At 60.5% G+C, this 16,432-nt stretch overlaps 1 protein-coding gene across 6 annotated transcripts; it reads left to right on the forward strand.

Annotated features, from left to right (window-relative positions):
- Window positions 1-12,034: 12,034 nt before the first annotated feature.
- KREMEN2 (kringle containing transmembrane protein 2) lies at window positions 12,035-16,394 on the forward strand. Of its 6 annotated transcripts, none has more exons than XM_054452949.1 (9): window positions 12,035-12,481; window positions 12,726-12,900; window positions 14,013-14,104; window positions 14,198-14,322; window positions 14,515-14,668; window positions 14,783-15,115; window positions 15,193-15,318; window positions 15,399-15,477; window positions 15,683-16,394. In XM_054452949.1, the coding sequence occupies exons 1-9, from the start codon at window positions 12,388-12,390 to the stop codon at window positions 15,891-15,893; spliced, it is 1,389 nt and encodes a 462-aa protein (XP_054308924.1). In that variant the 5' UTR covers window positions 12,035-12,387; the 3' UTR covers window positions 15,894-16,394. The 6 variants fall into 6 exon arrangements, with proteins under 6 accessions (XP_054308924.1, XP_054308926.1, XP_054308925.1 ...); XM_054452951.1 differs by having other exon boundaries at window positions 12,041-12,481; window positions 14,632-14,668; XM_054452950.1 differs by having other exon boundaries at window positions 12,041-12,481; window positions 14,198-14,286.
- The last annotated feature ends 38 nt before the right edge of the window (window positions 16,395-16,432 follow it).

Raw genomic sequence — 16,432 nt, forward strand, 5'->3', positions numbered from 1 at the left:
GCGCACGCCACCATGTCCAGCTAATTTTTGTATTCTTAGTAGAGACGGGGTTTCACCATGTTGGCCAGGATGGTCTTGATCTCTTGACCTGATAATCTGCCCGCCTCGGCCTCCCAAAGTGCTGGGATGACAGGTGTGAGCCACCGCGCCCAGCCCATCAGTGGCTTTTAATAAGTTCACAGGGTTGTGCATCCATCACAACTATCTCATTCCAGAACATTATCATCACCCTGAAAGGCATCCCCTTCCCCATTAGCAGTTCCTCTCCTCTGCCTGTTTTTATTTTTTTTAGTTTTATTTTTTTTGAGACAGTCTCACTCTGCTGCCCAGGTTGGAGTTCAGTGGTGTGATCTTGGCTCACTGCAACCTCCACCTCCTGGGTTCAAGCAATTATCTTGCCTCAGCCTCCTGAATAGCTGGGATTACAGGTGTATACTACCAACGCCCAGCTAATTTTTGTACTTTTAGTAGAGGAAGGGTTTCAAAACATTGGCCAGGCTGGTCTTTAACTCCTGGGCTCAAGCAATCTGCCCCCCTTAACCTCCCAAAGTGCTGGGATGACAGGTGTGAGCCACCACACCCGGCCCCTCTGTCTGTTTCCTTCCCTTGTGTGCTAAAGGGGCTGATGGGGCCCCTTTCTCTAGAGTGTAATGCTGAGAGGATCTGGAGAATCCGGGGAAGGCACTAGGACAGCAAAGGAGACCCTTTCATGGGTCCCTGTATTCATAAACATTCCCATCCCTCAGCCCCTGACTCATGCAGGGCCCAGCCACTAGCAGGTGTGACCACAGCAGTCTCCAAGCCTGTCTCCCTGCCTGCATTGTTCCTCTGCAAAACCTGGCCCCATCATAGCTCAGCGAGAACAGGGCGCTTCCTCAGCGCACATCCCAGCACACACGCCTGCCCAGGCACACTTTCCCTGGCCTCCTTTTTGAAACAGTCTCACTCTGTCACCAGGCTGGAGTGCAGTGATGCGACCTTGGCTCACTGCAGCCTCGAACTCCTGGGCTCAAGCAATCCTCCCACCTCAGCCTCCCAAATAGCTGGGACCACAGGTGTGCACCACTACACCCGGCTAGTTTTTTAATTTTTGGTTTTTTTTTTGAAGCAGAGTTTCACTCTTGTTGCCCAGGCTGGAGTGCAGTGGTGCGATCTCGGCTCACTGCAACCTCCACCTCCCAGGTTCAAGCGATTCTCCTGCCTCAGCCTCCCAAGTAGATGGGATTACAGGCATGTGCCACCACCCCTGGCTAATTCTGTAGTTTTTTTTTGTTTTCTTTTGTTTTTGTTTTTCATAGAGACAGGGTTTCACCATGTTGGTCTGGCTGGTCTCAAACTCCCGACCTCATGTGATCCGCCCGCCTCGACCTCACAAAGTGCTGGGATAACAGGTATGAACCATGGCCTAATTTTTTAATTTTTTGTGAAGACAGAGTCTATGTTGCCCAGGCTGGTTTCAAACTCCTGAGCTCAAAAGATCCACCTGCCTCAGCCTCCCAAAGTGGTGGGATTACAGGTGTGAGCCACTGCTCCTGGCTCTAAAAATGCAAATCGAAGCACATAACACCTACCCCAGGTGTACTCTCCCTGTTTTTCGCATCAGGTGCGACTACCTGGTTCAAGGACCAGAAGCCAGACAAACCCAAGAGGGTTCTCTGGAGACAGACGGGATGACAGTCCCTGGCCTCAGGCTGCTAGCACCAGCCACGGTTGCCTCCAGATACCCGTTCCACCGGCCCTCCTGCCTCCAGCCCCCTGCTCTGCTTCCCAGCCTGCGTGGCCAACAGAAGACATCCGGCTGCCCAGGAAGGAGACCAATCACCCTGTCCCCATTCTGAAGCCCCAGAGGAATAGGCCCAGCTGGGGGCACTTAACCATAGCCCGGCCACTTTGTGCACACGGCCTACCAGGCCCCACTGACAAGGAGGGCGTTGGGCCTGAGCGGGCTGTCATTGTAGCCTTTGGGGGTCCACACCCTGCCTAATGAGCCTCGCCCCTCACCACCCCCCACCCTGCCAGCCCCTCTGCGCTCCAGCATAAAATTTCTGCAGAACAAATCACTAGAAATTTATCATCTCGAAACAACACCCACTTACCTCATGGCTTCTGTGTGGCAGGAGTCCGGGGAAGGGACTGCTGAACCTCTGCTCAGGGTCTCACAGGCTGCACTCAAGATGTCAGCCAGGGCTGGGATCTCAACTGAGGCCCGAGGTCCCCTCCTGAGCGCACGTCGTCGTGTGCAGAATCTATTTCTCGCAGCTGTGGAGCCGATGGCCATATGCTTCTTTGGCATCGGGAGGGGGCGGCTCCGTGGCGTCGAGCCTCTTTAAGGGTGCACCTGAGCTAGCCAGGCTCAGCCAGATCAACCTCCCTTCTGATTAGAAACCCCAGTCACACCTGCAGAAATCCCGTCACTGCAACACCACAGGAGAAGTAAAAAGAAAAAAAGTAAAGTCCTTCCACCGGTGCCACAGAGCAATCCAATCCCAGGAGAGGCGGGCCATACTCCAGGGAGGGTGTCACGGAGCACAGAGACACCGAGGGGGGATCCTGGGGCCACCTCAGCATCCCGCCCGCCACAGCTCCCAGCCCACCCCTCGCTAATCACCAGTCTCCCTCCCTGACCTGGGAGGGGCGCCACACAGGGAGGCGGTGTTGGGGGCCCGCCTGTGGAAGGGCCTTGGCTCGGAGGGACCCCACTGGGCTGTGCCCCTGCCAGCCATGTGGTTCCAGACAAGTCCCTGTGGGCCCCACCCTCCCCTGTACTGCCCAGTCTAAGGCAGGAAGCCTCGGGGGCTGTGTAGGGTACCCAAGTGGCCCTTCCTGGGGTCCTGAGAAGAGGCCTGCCTGGACCTCACAGATCTGCTGGGGAGGCGGGGGTCGTGGGAAGGCCCCCGGGGGGTAGGCCGGGGACCAAGCCGTGTCCCCTGTGAGGCCTGAGGACAGCATGGCAATGCCAGGACCCAGGGCCCCCACCTGCTCGGTGCTGCCCAGCCCTCTCCTCACCTGTTCCTGCTCCCACCAGCCCCTGAGCTTGCCTTTGAGGTGCCCATCCACCCCTGCAGTGGGGTGCCGCCCAGCGGGGAGGAGCGGCGTCTGCTGTCTCCCTCGGTGTCTCCCGGAAAGATCCCAGGCCCCAGGCCGGGGAGGGGCCGCTTCTGCCCAGTCCCTCCCTCCTCCACGCCTGACACCTGTGGGGCCAGAGCAGGAGCCCCACCTGTGTCTACACCGGCCTCCCCTCCTGGATTCACTGTCACTCAGGTGACAGGAACAGTTGTTCTGAGCACTTGTTATGTTCAAGGCAAACACTCCTGTCTTCTATGAAGCAATGTGGGGTGGGGGTCCTCCTTCTAGCCAAAGCTGAGGGCCCTTCTACTGCCCCCCTCAAGCCCTCGCGGTGGGCATGGCGGGGTAGGCGCTGGGGGGACTGGACCCCGCTGAGGGGGCTTCCAGTCACCCCTCATTCAGACTGAGTGGAGACCAGCTGCGGCCCTCCTGGGGACAGGACACCCCCAGCCCTGCCAGTGAGCGAGCCCTCACCAGGCCTGCAGGCCTGAGGCAGGGGGAGCCGGGGAGCGGGGGGAGCCGCTGAAAGTCCGGAGGGTGGGCACTGCTTTTTAGGCAGCAGCAGGTCAAAGTCAGGAGGGTGAGGGTGGCCAGGACTCTGAGGGCAATGAGGGTCCCCGGGACATGCGAAGCCCCCCATCTGCCATGGTGCTGGGGGAGGAGCAAGTGGAGGAAGGGGTGGGTGGGGTTGGGCAGGTGGCTCACCTCCTTGTTCCGCCTTCCAGGAACCAGGTCATGGTCGTCCTCACTTGTTGGGAAGGGCAGAACTGGCTCTGCTCGCTCCCACACCAGCCCCCAGACCAGCTAAGGCTCTTGGTCTCTCACCTTCCAGTGGTGCCGTGCCCCCACACTCCGCTCAGGCCGTGTACCACTGACCAGGCCTGGCCTATCTGTGGACAGCCGCCCACCCCAGGGTGCAGGAAGGGGCCTCTCTCCATGGAAAGTGAAGCCTCAACCTGAGCGGGAGGAACAGGAAGAAAGGGCTTGGCTCACCCGCCCCCAGCCCCTGGAGCTGCCCGTGTGGGCCCCTTCCTGCCCCTGCACAAGAACACAGTGAGCTGTTCGGACAGACAGACAGAGAGACAGACTCCTGCATTCAGACAGAGCCCCAGCCCAGCCAGGGCAGGGCAGCTTCCAGTAACTCATGCAGACATTTTGGAGGCCGAGGCTGCTAGCGCCCCAGAAGCCATTCTGAGCCAGCTGGCCTGGGGCCCAAATGAAGCCAGCCAGCCCTGGGCACTCCCAGGCCCTGCCAGCCTTGGGGTCCTCATCTGAGAAGGGCGGGTCCTGCAGACCAAGCCACTGGGGTGACGGCCAGTCATCCAGCGTCCCCATGGGAAAACCCCTTCACATCCACCCAGGAGCTCAAGGGCTGAGTTGAACTCTGAGTTTCCAAATCAGGGCCCCTCCCTGGCTCTGCCCACGCTGGTGACCAGAGCATCTAGGACAAGCCGGCAGCAAGTGACCCCATCCCACTGGAATAAGCCTGGCTTTGGGCATCTCGCCCCCTGCTGTGTCCCACTGTCACCCATTCCCCAGGTGGTGGGGGAGGCGCAAAGGAACCAGGCAGCTCAGGAGGCAATGGCGGGTGGGGCAGACGGCAGCCTGGAGGGGTGGAAATCAAGGAAGGCTTCTCAGAGGAGGCAGCTCTGAGCTCCGCAGCATGAATTTATTAAGTGAAGGTGTAGGGAGAAGCACATCAGGCCGAGGGAACCGCAGTACAGCAGCCCAGAGCGGAGAAAGGACCAGACCTGGGGAACCAGGAGGAGATCACACTGGGGTGTGGGGGATGTGGTGGGGGTGAGGTCAGGGAGGGAGGCCTGAGCCAGCCCAGGCAGCACCTTGAAGTGTTCTGAGAGCTTCCAGAGCATTTTTTTCCCCCCTGCTCCCTCACCCAGCCTGGAGTGCAGTGGTGCGATCTCGGCTCACTGCAACCTCCGCCTCCCAGGGTCAAGCGATTCTTTTGCCTCAGCCTCTTAAGTAGATGGGATTACAGGCGTGTGTCACCACGTCCAGCTAATTTTCGCATTTTTAGTAGAGATGGTGTTTCACCATGTTGGCCAGGCTGGTCTCGAACTCCTGACCTCAAGTGATCCACCCACCTCGGCCTCCCAAAGTGCTGGGGTTACAGGCGTGAGCCACTGAGCCTGGCCAGTTTCCAGAGGATTCTTATCAGACCAGAGACACAATCTGATTTAATGTTTAATGACTCTCCAGTCATGTATCTGATAGTTCAGTGTTTAATTACCAGAGAAAAGACTGGTTGCTGGCAAGGATGGCAGAGGGTGAGTGTGAGAAGTTAGACGTCAATCGGGTGAGCAGTTGTCCAGGCAAGAGCAGGAGGTGCCAGCCAGGGCGGAAAAGAGACAAGAGATTGTTAAGAGATGTTACACATTAAGTTGTGTCCTCTAAAATTCACATGTTGAGGCAAGGTGCAGTGGCTCACACCTGTAACCCCAGCATTTTGGGAGGCCAAGGCAGGTGGATGACCTGAGGTCGGGAGTTGGAGACCAGCCTGCCCAACATGGCGAAACCCCGTCTCTACTAAAAATACAAAAACTAGACGGATGTGGTGGCGGGTACCTGTGATCCCAGCTTCTCGGGAGGCTGAGGCAGGAGAATCACTTGAACCCAGGAGGCGGAGGTTGCAGTGAGCCCAGATGGCGCCATTGCACTTCAGCCCGGGTGACAGAGCGAGACTCTGTCTCAAAATATATATATACATATATATAAATAAATAAATAAAATTCACATGTTGAGGCCAGGTATGGTGGCTCACACCTGTAATCCCAGCACTTTGGGAGGCTGAGGCGGGCGGATCGCTTGAGCCCAGGAGTTCAAGACCAGCCTGGGCAACATAGCGAAACTCCATTTAAAATTAAAAAATAGGGGCCAGGTGCAGTGGCTCAAGCCTGTAATCCCAGCACTTTGGGAGGACGAGGTGGGTGGATCACAAGGTCAGGAGTTTGAGACCAGCCTGCCCAACATAGTGAAACACCATCTCTACTAAAACTACAAAAAATTAGCTGGGCGTGGTGGTAGACGCCTGTAATCCCAGAAACTTTGGAGGCTGAGGCAGGAGAACTGCTTGGACCCGGGAGGCGGAGGTTGCAGTGAGCCCAGATCACACCACTGTGCTCCAGCTCGGGCCATAGTGCAAGACTCTGTCTCAAAAATAAATAAATTAACTGAATAAAATAAAAAAATAAGGCCGGGCGCGGTGGCTCATGCCTGTAATCCCAGCACTCTGGGAGGCCGAGGTGGGTGGATCACCTGTCAGGAGTTCGAGACCAGCCTGGCCAATATGGTAAAACCCCATCTCTACTAAAAATACAGAAAAGTAGCGAGGTGTGGTGGTAGACGCCTGTAATTCCAGCTACTCAGGAGGCTGAGGCAGGAGAATCTCTTGAACCCAAGAGGTAGAGGTTGCAGTGAGCAGAGATCACGCCATTGCACTCCAGACTGGCCAACAAGAGTGAAACTCCGTCTCAAAAATAAATAAATAAATAAGCTGGCCAGGCGCAGTGGCTCACACCTGTAATCCCAGCACTTTGGGAGGCCAAGGTGGGTGGATCACGAGGTCAGGAGTTTAAGACCAGCCTGGCCAAGATGGTGAAACTCTGTCCCTACTAAAAATACAAAAATTAGCCGGGTGTGGTGGCACATGCCTGTAATCCCACCTACTCGGGAGGCTGAGGCAGAGAAGTGTTTGAACCTGGGAGGTGGAGGTCGCAGTGAGCCAAGATCATGCCGCTGCATTCCAGCCTGGGCGACAGAGCGATTCTACATCTCAAAAAAAAAAAAAAAAAAAAAATTAGCTGAATGTGGCAGCACGCCCCTTTGGTCCTGGCTGCTTGGAAGGCTGAGGTGGGAGAATCGCTTGAGGCCAGGAGACTGAGGCTGCAGTGAGCCATGATCACACCACTGCATTCCAGCCTGGGCGACAGAGCAAGACCCCATCTCAAAAAAAAAAAAAGAAAGAAAGAAAAGAAAGAAAAGGTGACGGGGGCAGGGGTGGAATTTGGACACAGAGCTGCACACAGGAAGAACACCATGTGAAGATGAAGGCAGTTAGAGCGAGGCTTCCACAACCAAGGAAGGCAACACAGAAGAAAAGAGTGGGATGCGCAAGGGAGGAGGGACTGGGCCAGGTGCCGTACCCGGCAAGCCCTGGGTCTTGGTGACGTAACCCACAGATGTTTGTTTTTCGGTCATTCAGAGATTTGTGCCGAGACTTCTGGTTGGCAGGCACCTTCCACCAGGTTACTCAGGGATTCAGCTCCTTCCACCCTCCCCTAGGTATCCCCTCCGCTCAGTTGGTGAATGGAGAAGAGAGAAGCTGAGGCTGTGGCAGGCCAGACCTGGCAGGGACTTTCCAGGGATCCTGTGAAAGTGTTCTAGCCCGATATGGTGTGGCTCACACCTGTCATCCTAGCACTTTGGGAGGCCAAGGTGGTGGATCACTTGAGCTCAGGAGTTCCAAACCATCCTGGGCAACATAGGTAGACTCTGTCTCTATTTAATTATTTGTTTATTTATTTTTATTTTCGTTTCTTTGAGACGGAGTTTCGCTCGTCACCCAGGTTGGAATGCAATGGCACCATCTCGGCTCACTGCAACCTCTGCCTGCCGGGTTCAAAAGATTCTCCTGCCTCAGCCTCCCGAGTAGCTGGGATTACAGGCGTACACCACCATACCCAGCTGTTTGTATTTTTAGTAGAGACGGGGTTTCACCATGTTGGCCAGGCTGGTCTCAAACTCCTGACCTCATGTTCTGCCCACCTCGGCCTCCCAAAGTGCTGGGATTACAGGCGTGAGCCACTGCACCCGGCCAAGAACGAACCAACCTACCTACCTACCTTCCTTCCTTCCTTCCTTCCATCCATCTTTGAGACGGAGTTTCACTCTTGTTGTCCAGGCTGGAGTGCAATGGCACGATCTCTGCTCACCACAACCTCTGCCTCCTGGGTTCAAGCGATTCTCATGCCTCAGCCTCTTAAGTAGCTGGGATTACAGGTGCGCACCACCACGTCCGGCTAATTTTGTATTTTCAGTAGAGATGAGGTTTCTCCATGTCGGTCAGGCTGGTCTTGAACTCCCAACCTTAGGTGATCCGCCTGCCTCACCCTCCCAAAGTGCTGGGATTACAGGCGTGAGCCACTGTGCCCAGCCCAAGAGCCACATTTCTAACAAGCTCCCCAGTAATAATGGCACTGGTTCAGGGACCGGACTTTGAGTACTGAGAGGTGTCACTCCTGCTATTGCCCTGCTAGCCACACCTCACGTAGGGGAAGTGGGGAAATGTCTAGTGTTTGTGCAGGAGCTGGAGGAACTGGGATCAGTAAACACAGGTAGGGAGTGCAGCTAGGAAGCAGGCAGGAGGAACACAGCTGTCCCAGGAAGGGGGACAGGACTAAGTATCATTGCTGCTGAGGATGGGTGAGGTCACAACTGGGACTTGCGGCCCCTCAGCAGGGGCCTCTTTCTGAACTCCTGGGAAGGCCCGGAAAGATCCCCCAGGGCTGCTCTCAGGGTCTCAGAGGGGCCCACGAACCCCTACCCCACCCATTCCTCATCCAGCTGTCACCCAGGAGAGGTGGTCCACTGACCCACCGCCCTCCTGAAGACAGAGTGTGGAGGTGAGGCCTGGCCTGGTTCATCTCTCCCAGGGCCTCCCCAGCGGCCTCCAGGGGGACCCCCTGCCCACAGATTTCTGGGGCCTCCTTTTGCCTTGGTGGCCCTGATGTGCCTCTGCCATGAGGAGTGGGCCCCAGATGGAACACTGTCCCCACCAGAGAGATGAGAAAAAGGAAGGAAGGGCCAGGCAAGGTGGCTCACGCCTGTAATCCCAGCACTATGGGAGTCCGAGGGAGGCAGATCACCTGAGGTCAGGAGTTCCAGACCAACCTGGCCAACATGGCAAAACCCCATCTCGAGACTGCAGTGAGCCAAGATGGCGCCAATGCACGCCAGCCTGGGCGACAAGACAGAGACTCTGTCTCAAAAAAAAAAAAAAAAAGTCTCTACTAAAAACACAAAAATTAGCCAGGAGTGGCGGCGCCCACCTGTAATCCTAGCACTTTCGTAGGCCGAGTTGGGGGCGGATCACCTGAGGTCAGGAGTTCGAGACCAGCCTGGCCAAGATGGCAAAACCCCGTCTCTACTAAAAATACCAAAATTAGCCAGGTGTGGTGGCACCCACCTGCAATACCAGCTATTCGGGAGGCTGAGGCAGGAGAATCGCTTGAACCCAGGAAGCAGAGGTTGCAGTGAGCCAAGATCACACCACTGCATTCTAGCCTGGGAGACACAGCAAGACTCCGTCTCAAAAAAAAAACAAAAAACAAAAAACAAAAAACAAGAAGACCAAGGGCAGCTGAGCAGCCCCAGGTGGAACCCAGGCGTCCTGACTGCACCGGGTCTGGCCCTGACCCAGAGCTCCCGGCAGGAAAGGGCTGGGCTCAAACACACCCACCCTGCACTGCCTTAAGAAGGGCAGGGCTGAGCCTGCTCCTCCCCTTCCTGGGGGGCTGACTGGGGCAAAGTGGCCTGGTCCCTCCTCTTGCCCAGGTCCCCCAACTTCTCACCTTCTCCCGACTTCGGCAGGGCAAATCCCGTGTTCCACCTTCCATAGGAGAGAAAGGCCAGGCTGGCCCCTGGGTTGCTTCCGCACCTACCTCTTTGGCTCCTTTCTCTCTGCCGCCCCCATGTGGTCAATATGCACCTGCGCACCTGCTTCCCTCAGAGATGACATGCCAAGCCTGTCAGGCCCTAGGGACCCCAGGCCGACCCCTGCCCCAGTCTGGCCTCAGTCTACCTGTCTGTGAAGTGGGCTGCTGGAGATCCTGCTTCCAAAGTGTCAGCTGGCGGCAACGACATTCGAGGGGTGAGGAGCCCCTCAGAGCAGGTGAGAGAGTATCTCTATGTACCCAGAGGTCCCTGAAGAATCAGAGACCCTGGAAGCGAGATGGAGGCATGAATCAGACCAAGCGGAGTTTGAAGCCCAGTTCCAACACTTAATAGCTGGTGACGCCCACGAGTCACCCAGTTACCACCTCTGCGCCCCATCTGCAGAATGGGGAGATGAGCCTGTCCCCCCTCGCAGGGCGTCAGGAGGGCAGACATGCCGCTGCTTGCAGAGCCCTGAGTGCCAAATGCTCGAGAAGTGGTGGGGGGTGGGCTTCTTAGTTCTGGAAGTTTCCATGAGTGACCTGAGACTGAAGTTTGCCGCAGGGATACTCCACCCCACTCCATCTCAGTGCCCCAGCCTCAGCACTGAGCACCCCCTTCCTCTCACCCCCTGCCCCCTCTGGAGGAGACAGGCCTGGGCCAACCGAACCGGGTGTCACAGTGCCAGGGACAGAGGGACAGTTCTTTCAGACCCCACTCTCTCAAGGGAAGGGGCTGATTCCTCCACCAGCGTCCCAACCCGGCCCCCTTTCCACACATAGAGTCCTTAATTGTCCCTGTCGCCACCTTGCCCCATCCTCAGAGGGCTGTGGCTGTGGGGGTGAAGCTCCCCACGCACCGCCATTGCCCAGGCCTGCCCCTAGGACATCCTCTGTGGACCGGAGCCTGGGAGGACTTCACTGAGCCCCCGCCAAGAGAAACCGGGCAGACAGGTGGTCCCGGATGCTCCCTCGTCGGGAAGTGCAGTTGGGTTCCAGGGAGCCAGCGGGTGCTGGAGGCCCCAGCTCAGGCCCCAGCTCAGTGAGCCGGGCCATCCTGGCCTCTGAGAGGGCTCCCGGAGGAGGCGACCAGGACCCTGGCCTAGAGTCTCAGCAAGTCCATCTCCTTCAAATGCCCCCACCTCGGCCCCACGCCCCTCCTCCAGAGCGCACTCGCGTGAGGCGCTAGCTGGAAGATCCTCGCGGGTCCCAGCACCGCAGTGGGTGCCTGGGCCTGGCAGAACCTCCCTGAACCCCATCTTTCTTCTCCATCGACACCGGGGCAGAGACGGTGTGGGGGCTGCAGGGCGGGGACAGGTCGGCCTGGGCTCGACAGCTTGGCGAGGGCCTGGTGCGGGCTGGGCAGGCTGGACTGAGGGGCAAAGAGGTCTGGTCTGGGTGGGGCGGGGCCGCTCTGGGCGCCCGGCCCCCACCAGTTCCTTCCCCCGGCCCCCGCCTCCGCCCTCCCACGCACCTGCGCTGGCCTCCCCCCAAGCCCTGGGGGCAGCGGGCGGGTGGCGCTGGGAGATCAGAGGACTCGGAGGAGTCGGGCCCAGGGGGAGGGGGCGGGGAATTTCCCCCCACGCCTGCCTGGGCCTGCTCCCCTCCCCCTCCCCCGCCAGGTGGGGGGCACCGCTGGGGGAATTCCACTGCAGTGTGAAGGCTCGGGAGAGCCTGGGCTGGGGGTCCCAGGGAAGGGTGGGGGAGGGGGAGGAGGAGGGGACAGACTGGGACCTGGGGCGCAGCTGCCTTTCTCCCCAGACACCAGCTGCCCCTGCCTGTCCCGGACTGAGCGTCCACGACTCCCGCCTGTCTCGTGGGCGCGGGAGCAGGGAGTGGAGCTTCCTCCGTCAAGCCAGCGGCATCTGGACCAGGGGCGGGAGGGGCGTGCGGATCCGAAGAAAGTGTGCGCGTGAGCGCCTGGCAATGAATGGGAGAGAGTGCGAGCGCGTGCGTGCACTGGGAGGAGGGCGCTTGTAACTCGGACATTCCGGGTGTCATGGGGCGCGTGCGGCCACGGGAGGTGATTCTGTATCTCCCATTTTAAGGGCCTTCCGTCCGCTTGCCCCGCCTGTCCCCCTCCGCACCTTCCCACTTGAACCCGCACCGACCTGAGGGAGAGGGGGCCGGGAGGCGCGGGACGCCCGGGGTCGGGGGAGCGGGCCTGGGAGGCGTCTGGACCTGCTGCCTCCGCTCCAGTGCTGGGCGGGGCTTCCCGGCCTCCCATGGGGGAGGGAGAGACCCAGGGGGAGGGACCCACGGAGGGATGCGAGGGGGGCAGGAGTCAGCGCGTTGGAGACCTCGGCGAGGGAGACGCCGAGAGCTAGGCGCAGTGGGAGGGGGCGGGTGTAGAGGCTGAGGCACCGCCCAGAGCTCGCTGAGACAGAGACTGAGAACGCCCCCGGCCAGATTCCCCCCGGAGAGACCCGGGTAGGGACAGGGACAGAGAGACGCCTCCAGGGGCAAAGGTCCTGGCAGGCAAAGACCCCCAGGAGAGATTTACCCACCCCAGACTGAAAGCGCGGCTCAGAGTCGGACGAGGGCAGACTGTCAGAGGACAACGCCCCCTAGGTCTCCTGAGAGACCCCGAAGCGACCCCGGGGGCAGACCGGGCCGTGTCCGGGCGAGGGTGACCTATCCTTGGTTGAGAGCGATGGGGACACAAGCCCTGCAGGGCTTCCTCTTTCTCCTCTTCCTCCCGCTGCTGCAGCCGCGTGGGGCCTCGGCTGGGAGCCTGCACAGTCCAGGTAAGTCCGGGCATGGCTGCCGGGCCGTGTTCACCAACCCCTCCTCGGCCTCCGCCCCCAGGGCCAGGCCCCCAAGGCTGGGGAGGGGGACAGAGCAGGTGGCCGGAGCAGCTGAGCAGCCCGAGGGCTCCCGCAGGGGCGGGTGCGAGATCGCTGGCTGGGGACCCAGGCGGGAGGTGGCGTAGGGGCGCGAGGATGCCCGGCGTGGGTCCGGACCTCCCCAGGCCCCGCCTTTGCCGTGCAGGCCTGTCCGAATGCTTCCAGGTGAATGGGGCTGACTACCGCGGCCATCAGAACCGCACTGGCCCGCGCGGGGCGGGCCGCCCGTGCCTCTTCTGGGACCAGACGCAGCAACACAGCTACAGCAGCGCCAGCGACCCCCAGGGCCGCTGGGGGCTGGGCGCGCACAACTTCTGCCGGTGAGGGGCGGGGCCTGCGCTGGGGGCGAGGCTGGGCTCACCATTGCAGGGATGGCCCGAGGCGGGGCCTCTGTGCCGGCGGGGTGCCGACTGGCAGCCCAGCCGCCTGGAGAACCTGGGGGCGGGGCCAGAATGAAGGGCGGGGCGGGGCGGGGAGGGGCGGGGCGGGGCGCGCGGAACCCTGGCGCAAAAGGGGTCCTCCTCAGGTGCACAATTTCTGCAGAGTCTCAGTTCAGGGCCAGGAGAGAAACGGACCTGGGCACTCAAAGGACCCGTATGGGCGGGGCCTGGTCAGAGGGGGGGCCGAATGGTCAGGGCCTTGTCAGAGTGGGACTGTTGTCATACAACTTGTTTTGGGGTTCAGAGCCACAGCTACGGTCTGAGGCAGGATGGACCCAGCGGAAGGAGAGCCGCAAAGCTCAGGAGCTCACTTCTGCTTTTAAGTGGGGTTGGAGGCCAGGCGCGGTGGCTCAGCCTGTAATCCCAGCACTTTGGGAGGCCAAGGCAGGCGGATCATCTGAGGTCAGGAGTTCGAGACCAGCCTGGCTACCATGGTGAAACCCCATTTCTACTAAAAATACAAAAAATTAGCGGGGCATGGTGGCGGGCGCCTGTAATCCCAGCTACTCAGGAGGCTGAGGCAGGAGAATCGCTTGAACCCGGGAGGCGGAGCTTGCAGTGAGCAGAGATCACACCACCGCACTCTAACCTGGGTGACAGAGCGAGACTCCGTCTCAAAAAAAAAAAAAAAAAAAAAATGTGGGGTTTGAGGGACGGAAGTGGCTGAGGTCCATGCCGGGTGGGGGTGAAGACTACAGATGGCCTCAAAATCCTCATATATGGAGTCAAGTCTAGCAACAGCTGAAACCTAAAAACAGCTCTCAAGTCCCCTTTAATGACTTCCTGCTGTCCACTCGGAAGTCGACGTCCAGTTCCTTCATCAGACAGAGCTCTGCGTAGACAAAACTGGAGTTTGTGGGTGGACAGCAGGGAGCACAGCCGCTCACAGGTACAGAGCCTCGAAGGCCACTTTGAGCATAGGCTGCGGGGCCGGGCCTGGGTTTGCTATTCTTGGGGTGGTGGGACCCCCACCACCTCCCTCCCACCCGCAGTAACCCAGACGGTGACGTGCAGCCGTGGTGCTACGTGGCTGAGACAGAGGAGGGCATCTACTGGCGCTATTGCGACATCCCCTCCTGTCACAGTGAGTAGCGCGGGTGGACAGAGGTGGGAACGCTGCTGCATCTGGGAGGAGGGTTGTTTTTGGAGTCACGGAAGTCTGACTCTGCCCCCTCAGTGCCAGGCTACCTGGGATGCTTTGTGGACTCAGGGGCACCCCCAGCCCTCAGCGGCCCCAGCGGCACCTCCACGAAGCTCACGGTCCAGGTGTGCCTACGGTTCTGCCGCATGAAGGGGTACCAGGTACTGCTCACGGGCCCAGACCAGTGACCCCTGACCTGGACCTAAAGACCCCACTCAACTCCCAACACTCGGTTGCCAAACCCAGCCACCGGTTTCTGAGCCTCCAGCCCGATTCCCACCCCGACCCCAGGCCCCCACCACTTCACCCCTACCCCAGCCCCTGCCCTGGGGTCACCCAGTCTGTGCTCCCAGCTGGCGGGCGTGGAGGCCGGTTACGCCTGCTTCTGTGGCTCTGAAAGCGACCTGGCCCGGGGACGCCTGGCCCCCGCCACCGACTGTGACCAGATCTGTTTCGGCCACCCTGGACAGCTGTGTGGCGGCGATGGGCGGCTGGGCGTCTATGAAGGTGAGGAGTGGGCGGGGACCAGGGGCCTGGGCGGGCCTCGAGGTGGGGCCTGGCCGGGCAGGGGAGCCGCCGTGTCGTGGTCCTCAGGGTCCTGACTGCCGGCCCCGCCCGCAGTGTCCGTGGGCTCCTGCCAGGGGAACTGGACGGCGCCTCAGGGCGTCATCTACTCCCCGGACTTCCCGGACGAGTACGGGCCGGACCGGAACTGCAGCTGGGCCCTGGGCCCGCCAGCCGCCGCTCTGGAGCTCACCTTCCGCCTCTTCGAGCTGGCCGACCCGCGCGACCGGCTGGAACTGCGCGACGCGGCTTCGGGCAGCCTGCTCCGCGCCTTCGATGGCGCCCGCCCACCGCCGCCGGGGCCGCTGCGCCTGGGCACCGCCGCGCTGCTGCTCACCTTCCGAAGCGACGCGCGCGGCCACGCGCAAGGCTTCGCGCTCACCTACCGCGGTGAGCCCCAGCTCGGCGCGCCCTGCCCGCTGTTCCCACCCCGCTCTCCCCACCCCGCCTCACGCCCCTCTCCGCAGGGCTGCACGACGCCGCTGAGGACCCAGAGGCCCCCGAGGGCTCGGCCCAGACCCCCGCGGCGCCCCTCGACGGGGCCAACGTGAGCTGCAGCCCCTGGCCTGGGGTTCCGCCGGCCGCGATGGGGGGTGAGGCGGGCGCGCGGGACGGGAGTGAGTCAGGGAGCCGCCCCCTCGCGCCCATCCTCACCGCAGCCGTGTGCCCGCAGCCCGGGTCTTCTCGACGGTGACGGCTGTCTCGGTGCTGCTGCTGCTGCTCCTGGGGCTGCTGCGTCCGCTGCGCCGACGGTGCGGGGCGCTGGGGCAGGGCCTGAGGGCGGACCCATGGTGGGGAGCTGGAGCCCCAGAAGGGAACAGAGCTAGGAAGGAACTCCTGGGTTCTTAAGGGAGAGAGGCTTTGGGTCCACGCACAGGATCGCGCGCGGGATCGCAGGTAGAGCAGGACGCTGCAGCGGCATTGGACGGGCTCGGCTGATGTCTGCTCCCTCTCTAGGAGCTGTCTGCTGGCTCCGGGAAAAGGGCCCCCGGCGCTGGGGCCTTCCAGGGGCCCCAGGAGAAGCTGGGCTGTGTGGCACCGACAGCCCCGAGGGGTGGCCTTGCCCTGCTCCCCCGGGGACCCCCAGGCTGAGGGTTCTGCCGCGGGCTACCGGCCTCTGAGTGCCTCCAGCCAGAGCTCCCTGCGCTCGCTCATCTCCGCTCTCTGACTCTGGGCCCCGAGGGTCCGCTGGACTCGCCACCAGCGAGATAGACACCTGAGATGCTGTGCTGCGCCCTACCTTGGTCTTGCGCCTGTTTAGGGGCAGCTCGGCCTCTGGTCGTCTTGGGGAGACCAGAAGTCGGACAGGAAATATCTGGTGCTATTATCTGGGACTTGGCCTGACCGTGGGGGTCCAGATGATCCAGGCCCTCTTCGTGGACCTTTATGTGGGGGTGGTCTCTGGTTTCAGAGGTCTTTGAACCCCTCTGGGGGTGGTCCTGGACTACCGTCCTCAGTGAGAGGTCACAGGTCAACAAAAACGGTCAAAAAGACCCCCACAGATTTTGAATAAAGGATCTACTTTGGTACGGGCCTCGAAAGCTCTTCCGCGGTGGGAGGAGCATGTTAATGACCATACAGGCGCCGAGGGTTGCGTGTGTCCATGCAAATGAAGGGCGTTGCACGCAGACTTTGGTGGAGCTGCCTGGAATGCAGAGAAGGACCGAGAACACAGACAGATGGGTGGGTGGGTGGAGTCCTGTAGAA

Source organism: Pongo pygmaeus, chromosome 18, assembly GCF_028885625.2.
Source record: "Pongo pygmaeus isolate AG05252 chromosome 18, NHGRI_mPonPyg2-v2.0_pri, whole genome shotgun sequence".
NCBI classification, from domain to species: Eukaryota; Metazoa; Chordata; class Mammalia; order Primates; family Hominidae; genus Pongo; species Pongo pygmaeus.

What these genes read in the sequence shown, in the direction of transcription:
- KREMEN2 (XM_054452949.1), top strand. Translation starts at nt 12,388, where the DNA reads ATGGGGACACAAGCCCTGCAGGGCTTCCTCTTTCTCCTCTTCCTCCCG. An exon ending in GGCGCGCACAACTTCTGCCG is followed by an intron (nt 12,901 to 14,012) that starts GTGAGGGGCGGG and finishes TCCCACCCGCAG; the next exon opens with TAACCCAGACGGTGACGTGC. An exon ending in TCCGCCGGCCGCGATGGGGG is followed by an intron (nt 15,319 to 15,398) that starts GTGAGGCGGGCG and finishes GTGTGCCCGCAG; the next exon opens with CCCGGGTCTTCTCGACGGTG.